Here is an 8,358-nt window from a genome sequence, read left to right as displayed (position 1 = left end):
CAAGGATCTCTGCAGCCATAGATATTGTCTTTACAAAAAAAAAAAAAAAAAAAAAAAAAAAAAAAAGAAAAGAAAAGAAAAAAAGAAGCTGTAATTGATGAATAAACATCATTTTTGTCCTTAGCACTCACCATAGATATAGGCACAGTAATGCCACTGTGTGACTTTGGACAAGTTAGCCTCTCAGAGCTTCAGTTTAATCTATAAGATGGTATGACAATATGTAGCTCCTATAGTTTTAATAGAATAATAAACTCTTCTTTTTCCTAAAATAATAGACTCTTGTGTATGTGTGTGTATAAATATGCATATATATATATATGTGTACAGCTTATTTATAAACATATATGTGTACGTGTTTTTATATACACTTATATGTTTTATTTATACATGTTTACACATACACTGTACACATATGTGGGGTTTTGGGGGTTTTTTTTGGTTTCTTTTGCTTGTTTGTTTTTTGGCAGCTGGCCAGTACAGGGATCCGAACCCTTAACCTTGGTATTACCACATTGCACTCCAACCAACTGAACTAACCGGCCCAGCCCCAATGTATACATATGTATACACACACTACTTCTGATTGAGCCACATAGAACATTATGTTAAATCTTCACTTTCTGCACAACTTTGTTTATCTCGAACTTAGTAATTATCTTTTTCCATTTGTTTTGTTTTCTTACTATTAATATAATTCCACACTCTCAAGTCAATCATCTGAATCATTATTCAACATATTCAGATGCATTGAGATTTGTGTCTATTTCATCTGCTTGAGGACCTCTCTCTTGGAGGCTGGTGAACTTTCCAATATGACAGGGGACCTGCACGCCTGGTACACAGTTGTCACTCTGAGGGTGCTCATCCTCAGTATCGGGTAAATTCCTACTCCTCCTTCCTGTGTTGGGTCTCCTGTTCTTAGATCCAAAGTCTTCTTCCTTCTTGATTTAATTACTTGTGTTGGAGGACCATATTCTCCAGTAGTTCCCTGGGGAAGGGTGCATGGGAGGAAAATATTTTGAGCATGATTTAAAATGTCTTTATTCTACCCTTGCACTTGACTGATACCTTGGCTAAGTATAATTCAAAGTTGAAAAATTTTTCATTCTGGATTCTGAAGGCAATGCTCTGTTGTCTCCCACATCCCAGGTTGCTGCTGAGAAGCCTGAAGCCATTCTGATTCTTGGACCATCGTATACTTCAAATCTCCTCTTCATTCTCACTGTTCCAAATTTTCACAAACATGTGCTTATTGAGGGTCTATTTTCATTCATCCTCTGGATTCTCAAAGAGGTCAGACTTTCAAGAAACTCTTGTCCTTCAGTTTAGGAAACTCTTGAATTATTTCTCTGATGATTCTCTCCTCTCCGTTTTTTTCTTCCTAAATGTCCCTATTTTTCATAGTCTGTACCTTCCTCTACTTTTATATTTTGTATTTTAAACTCTTCATCTTTTTGCTCTACTATCAGGGAAAAATAACCTTGATTTATATTTCTACTCTGCTATTGAGTTTTTTGTTTTGAATTATCTTTTTTAGAGGTTGGGAGGCATGGTAGTTGATTGAATTATGTCCCCCCCAAAACTCCCTGAAGCTTGAATAGTGTCCCCCAAGTTTTATGTATTAGAAACTTAGCCCCTACTGTTGACTGTTAACAGAGTGGGAAATCCTATTATGATAACTGGAAGGTGGAGCCTTGAAGAGGTGATTAGATTGCAGGACCGTGCAGTAGTGAATGGATTAAAAATGGTGGTCATGGTAGTGGTTCTGAGGGCTTTAAAAGAAGAGGAGAGTCTGTCTTTCTCTCTCTGCTCTCTCTGCTTCCACCGTCTTGCAATGTGAGACCCCTGGGTCACCGTCACCACCACCAGATGGACTTTGGACTTCCCAGACTCAGAAACTGTAGCCAAAAAATTTCACTTTTCTTTATAAATCACCCAGTCTCAGGTGTTCTGTTATAGCAACACAAAATGGACTAATACAGGCATGTTTTCTATTCTCTGAATATTTCCTTTTTATAGCATCATAATTTTGTTTTGTACACAATATTTTCTCTTAATTCTCAAAGGGTATCAAAGATAGTTCTTGTTTTTTAACACTTCTCCCTGAATATGCTCTATTTCCTCTCTTTTGCTTATATGCTTTGTACTGTATGTTTGTTTTGGTGTTTATCATTCATGTTAGACATTTTCCTCAGGTCCGTGTATTTTTACTTGTATAGGGAGTGGGGCACTAAATATAGATTGGGGCTCTGTATGTGTGTCAGTTGGCGGGCATTTGCTGACTCTGGGTTTCATTCCGTCTGCTGACACTGGTGAGGTTTTGGGGGGGAACCCCTGCTGTCAACATTTTTAGATATTTTCTTTTGGCCTAATGAGATTTCCTAGAAAAGGATTTTCTAATCTGTTGGGCTTGAAGAGAGCTGTATGTAAATGTTCCTTCAATCACTCTGTTTTTCAGTATGGCACCACCAACCTCAGCTGAGCTGGTCTCCTTGACAAATGACCCTCTGATTCCAAGCTTCCAGTTTTACACCCAAGTGGTGGAGCAGTGACTGGCTCCATGGAACTGGGAAGGGATCTGAGACTCTGCTTTTTAAGTAGGATTTCAATCAAATCTCCCATTTTTAGCTTCACTTTACCCTCAATCCCAAAAGTACATGGTGAAACAAATTTGTGAGTCTTTCTGGGGAGGGGGCTTCTGCATTAAATCAGATTGCAACTTGACTTTTTCCCACTAGCTTCCCAAATTTTGTTGATATGTTTCCCCTCTGATTCTTTTTATCCTTGAGGGGCTGTGCCACTTGAAAACTTTCTTTATTGCTTTATTTGTGCGGGAATGAAAGTAAGTATACGTGTTCTATTCACCATCTTTACTCTAAACCTCTTTAGAGTCTTTTCATGAGCAAATTACATATAAAGTAACTGGCACTTTTATGTAATGAAAAAGTTAGTTTAACCTTCACCCTTACTCCAAAAGGTTTGCAGAAACTCTCATTTTAAAAACCACAGCTTTCACCCACAACTCAAGTTAACTTTTTCAAGGTGAGTTCACTAGATCATAATATCAAGGTGTCTTTCAGCCTAGGACTAGGTTTTGGCAGAGACCATCTGTCTCAGGAGAAACCAGGCATAATACTCCTTAATACAAATATACAATAGCTGATGCCAAGGAAAAAATAGACATCAAAGTCTCTGAAACTGAAAGAACTTATGACACTGGTGTATTATGGTTGTTCTTGTTTTTAAAAGCCTTACTTGCTATGGGAAATACAAACTCTTAGAAAAATCACTTTCAGAAATATCAACAGCCAAAGCATATATTGAAAATGGCCAAGTAAGAATCCATTGTCTTTCACGTATTGCCTTGATTTTCTAAATTGTTTGTGGATCAATCCTAGGAGGTTAAGTTAGCATACTCCTTGCTTAGTTTCTATACAATTTGGCTGAGCTCTGGGCAGCAGAGCAGCCCAAGCATGAAAAGGTGCCAGGAAGAAAAAAGCAAAGACTGCTTGCCTACTTCCACTTTTGAAAAACCATCCAACTTTATGACAGACCCTCTCAGGATATGCAATGGCACTATGGACTGCCAGTTATGACAAAAAAGAAAATGGGCTGCTTTCTCCCTCACTAGATAGCCTTGAGCTTACTATCTTGGATGAAACCAAAATTCATTGTGTCTTTTCTTGGAATGACTAGCTGTACTTAGAAAAGGGTGTTGCTTCCAGTCAGTCCTTCATCTCAAAGGTGCTAAACTTGCTCAAAGAACAGCTCTTTGTGTGGTTACCACTTGAGCATGGTGCACAAGCTTCATTCTGGCAGCATCACCCCACTGAGCTCAACCATGGCACATGCTCTTCATCGTCTTTCTAGATCTTTTGGTGCTGCAAATTGTCACAAATGCATCTATACACACTGGATGGAAAAGTAAAAGAAATGAAAAGATATTGTAGCACTCTAATGAGATGAAATTGCTAAGTACATCTGCAGGGTTACTGACTGCCAAGGCTGTTGCTGGTCTACTAAAGAGAAAAAAAGATGCCAGTAGCACTGTGGACACCTGGAGCTGATATCACAGGGATTAGAATGTCTAATACAAATAGGTAATATTGGTGGGGCAAGATGGTGAATTACCTGGGTAAAATATCCAGCTGTTCTTAGTGCAAGGGAGGTAGAAACCAGTGGTGTTTTTGAGAAAAAGTTTAGTTTTGTCTATAACTAATGCTTGTGTTTTCTTTTAAGGGAATCATGCCCCACTACCCAGCAAGATGCATGCTGAAGCAAAGAGTACAGCTGGAGGAAACTGCAACCCCAGAGCTTAACACCTAAATGCCTCCTGCATGCCTGGTACTGGATCAAGCACTTTGCATACAGGGGCTCCTCTGATCATTACAACCATCTTATGAGGTTGATGTTACTATACTTATAACACAGATGGAGAAATTGAGGCTCAGAGAATTTAAGGTGTCTAAGAGTACATGCTCATAGCAGGGTCGGGATTCAAAGACCATGCATTTCTACTACACCACAAGCTATCAAAACTGAGAGTACATGACCCATAAGAGGTATGAACAGGAGCCCCTGAGCTGGAAGAGGAGTACTGAACCTAGTTAATGCCTCCTCCCCACCAATGATTTACATGGCCATTTGCTTGGTCTTCTGCTCAGGCTATCAAAACTGAGAGTACATGACCCATAAGAGGTATGAACAGGAGCCCCTGAGCTGGAAGAGGAGTACTGGACCTAGTTAATGCCTCCTCCCCACCAATGATTTACATGGCCATTTGCTTGGTCTTCTGCTCAATGCTCCTGGTGGCCCTCCAGGAAAATTGCCTGGCACCAACCATATCCTCATAGGTCACAGGGAAGACTCTTTCCTGGAAAGAGTCTCATGGAGCTCCATATCACTGCCTTTATGACAGAGACCATGTCCTTGCAGTTTGGTCAGCCAGCCTGCTGCAGCAATCCTTCCTAGTCACCTCATGCCTCTTGTCTGACACCACAGAGCCTCCCTGGAACCACTGAGGCACAGGGTGCCATGGAATCACTCAGGCCATGCATGCTCACTGGATTGCCTGGTTGGACCTGGAAAGCTGTGGGCTGCAGTCTGCAAAATGCAGGCAGGTATGCTCCTGGCCCAGCCTGTGCTCACACTGTGGCTCATGCTGCAGATGCCAACTCTGACCTCTTGTTCTTACCCCCAGTAGCTTCCTGGAGGGATGAGCAGTGCAAGCCAACAGTGTAGGGGAGTTGACGCCTGTAGGGTGGATTTGGACCAATGGGAGATGGTTAAATTCTTCTTTCTTTCCCCCATCATTGTATTTCCATTAAGCTCTTTCAGGGGATGTCCCTGAGCAAACATTCAGCAGTATTTTCTGTTGAAGCTGTGGCCAGCTCAGTAATGTCCCCACCCTGTATTTGCTTTTGCCCCTTTCCTGGCTCACTCCCTCCCTCCCTCTTGCCTCCCTGGAACTCTACAAATCCCCTCCCCTCATAAAGTATTAGCAAGCCAGTTTTGCTTCAGGCAGTTTTTCTAGGGAACCCAGGAAAAGATAATAACTATGACCAATATTTTCTTTTAACTTCTTCTAAGTATGATAACCAGTGGTCAGAGATGAGGGTGTACTGAAGAACTACTTTTTTTGTATATTAAGTTAGGGAGGAGGAGAGGTGCTCAGCCTTGTGTAGTCATCTTGGGTGCAGAAGTCTAAAAAGGCATCTCCTACTTCTATAGGTCACAGGGAAGAGGTTTCCATCTTTCCTGGAAAGAGTCTCATGGAGCTCCATATCACTGCCTTTATGACAGAGACCATGTCCTTGCAGTTTGGTCAGCCAGCCTGCTGCAACAATTCTTCCTAGTCACCTCATGCCTCTTGCCTGACACCACAGAGCCTCCCTGGAACCACTGAGGCACAGGGTGCCATGGAATCACTCAGGGCCATGCATGCTCACTGGATTGCCTGGTTGGACCTGGAAAGCTGTGGGCTGCAGGCTGCAAAATGCAGGCAGGTATGCTCCTGGCCCAGCCTGTGCTCACACTGTGGCTCATGCTGCAGATGCCAACTCTGACCTCTTGTTCTTACCCCCAGCAGCTTCCTGGAGGGATGAGCAGTGCAAGCCAACAGTGTAGGGGAGTTGACGCCTGTAGGGTGGATTTGGACCAATGGGAGATGGTTAAATTCTTCTTTCTTTCCCCCATCATTGTATTTCCATTAAGCTCTTTCAGGGGATGTCCCTGAGCAAACATTCAGCAGTATTTTCTGTTGAAGCTGTGGCCAGCTCAGTAATGTCCCCACCCTGTATTTGCTTTTGCCCCTTTCCTGGCTCACTCCCTCCCTCCCTCTTGCCTCCCTGGAACTCTACAAATCCCCTCCCCTCATAAAGTATTAGCAAGCCAGTTTTGCTTCAGGCAGTTTTTCTAGGGAACCCAGGAAAAGATAATAACTATGACCAATATTTTCTTTTAACTTCTTCTAAGTATGATAACCAGTGGTCAGAGATGAGGGTGTACTGAAGAACTACTTTTTTTGTATATTAAGTTAGGGAGGAGGAGAGGTGCTCAGCCTTGTGTAGTCATCTTGGGTGCAGAAGTCTAAAAAGGCATCTCCTACTTCTTTTTAAGATGATGTGGCTTTGAACAAATTCGCATAAGTCAAGAAGACAAGGAGATCCAACTGCGGAGATCTGTTTACCTGTCATTGGAGTCCAAGGACAACAGATAAATGATCTTAATGATGAGAGAGAGAGAGAGAGAGAGAGAGAGTGGTGAGAAAGTAGGGTTGGAAGAACATTCAGGAACATAGTTCCAGGAAAAAACCAGCCTCTCTTATATGTGAATTACTCATCAGATACTAAAGAGGGATTCCCAGAATAAATCACATTTGTTTCCATCACCATTTATAATTTATAATACTTCCATACTTGTACCAAGAAAAAAGAGATGGTTTTAAAAGACAACTCTATTGCAAACTTTAGGGGCATATTTAGGAATAATTCCTTCTCTTGCTATGTTAGTGGTATAAAGTATGTATAATAAGCAATATTATAACAAAGAGAAAATATTCAATGGCTCTGGTATGTTTGTTGTCATTTGCATCAGGAGTGAAAATTATCCTACATGCCATATTTTGGTATTCTTTAAAGACGTAAGACCCTGGGGTGGGTGTACCATTACCTGATAGAGCTAATATGAAGTTACCTGAATGTAATCCTCTATTTATAAGAGTTCTCCATATTATTTACTATATGCCAGATGCCACATTAAACCCTTATTTAAAAGAGAGGTCATTTGCTACTCTCCAGAAGCTTTTGTATCAATAACAACTATTCAGAAATTAACAGTTGCTAGTGGTACCAAGTAACTGTCGATGAAGGAACCTCAGAATTATAGATTCACTTGAATATTCAGATGTAATANAAGAGGAGGGGAGAAGAGAGAGAGAGAGAGAGAGAGAGAGAGAGAGAGAGAGAGGAGAGAGAGAGACTTTCCAAATAAGACCCCAATTCTATTGGTTTAGGGACTTCTCACATTGAGGTGCCCATGTTGCTATCAAGATAAAATACTTCCATGTGGTGGGAAAGAACACTGTCCTGTACTTGGGTTACTGGTTAACACATGACATATACTAACAGATCACTGATTTTTAGGAATTCAGAAAGAAGTGCTCACCACCAACGGAGATCTCTGCTCCACATACTCGAATCTCATCACTATTGAGACAGGCCAGTTTGCAGACGAACAAAGTTGTACCAAGGGGAAGACCTGTGACTTGAGAGCTGAGGGTGTGACCATGGTGATAACTGATTCTTCTGTTGAATTTGTAGAGGATTAACCTGTTAAAACTGGAATAGTGCAAGCAGCCTTGTTTGGGCTTCAAAGAGCATGAAATATTGACACTCGATCCAAGTGAAATTACCCGGGAAGGCTTCACAGCCACATCTCCTCTCTTGCACACATCTGCAATAAGATACAAATGCAACACTAAGTTGGCAATAAGAACCCATCTCAAGATGGAGGGTTTGTGCAATTCCCCAAAGCAGGGCAAAATTAATCCCACTGGATCATGGAAGGCAACCATATTAAAGTCTAAACATATTTGAATTAAAATGTGCATCCTTCTCAAAACACTACTACTATAATCAGAACTATAAATAGGAAAGCGGTGAGAAAGTAGGGTTGGAAGAACATTCAGGAACATAGTTCCAGGAAAAAACCAGCCTCTCTTATATGTGAACTACTCATCAGATACTAAAGAGGGATTCCCAGAATAAATCACATTTGTTTCCATCACCATTTAAAATTTATAATACTTCCATACTTGTACCAAGAAAAAAGAGATGGTTTTAAAAGACAACTCTA

General features: G+C 41.1%; 1 protein-coding gene across 1 annotated transcript in view; it reads right to left on the bottom strand.

Moving 5' to 3' along the window:
- LOC103600739 (interleukin-12 receptor subunit beta-2-like) overlaps positions 1 to 8,358 on the bottom strand; it is a gene marked incomplete at its 3' end in the record, with an annotated part of 37,405 nt that overhangs the window by 27,346 nt on the left and 1,701 nt on the right. The window contains exon 2 of the mRNA XM_008585070.1: positions 7,669 to 7,956. Coding sequence (XP_008583292.1) covers positions 7,669 to 7,956 — 288 coding nt within the window. The remainder of the gene's footprint in view (positions 1 to 7,668; positions 7,957 to 8,358) is intronic.

Source organism: Galeopterus variegatus, unplaced genomic scaffold, assembly GCF_000696425.1.
Source record: "Galeopterus variegatus unplaced genomic scaffold, G_variegatus-3.0.2 Scaffold3439, whole genome shotgun sequence".
Taxonomy (NCBI): Eukaryota; Metazoa; Chordata; class Mammalia; order Dermoptera; family Cynocephalidae; genus Galeopterus; species Galeopterus variegatus.
Note: the sequence above shows the minus strand (reverse complement) of the source record. Positions and strands in the feature narration are given on the sequence as shown.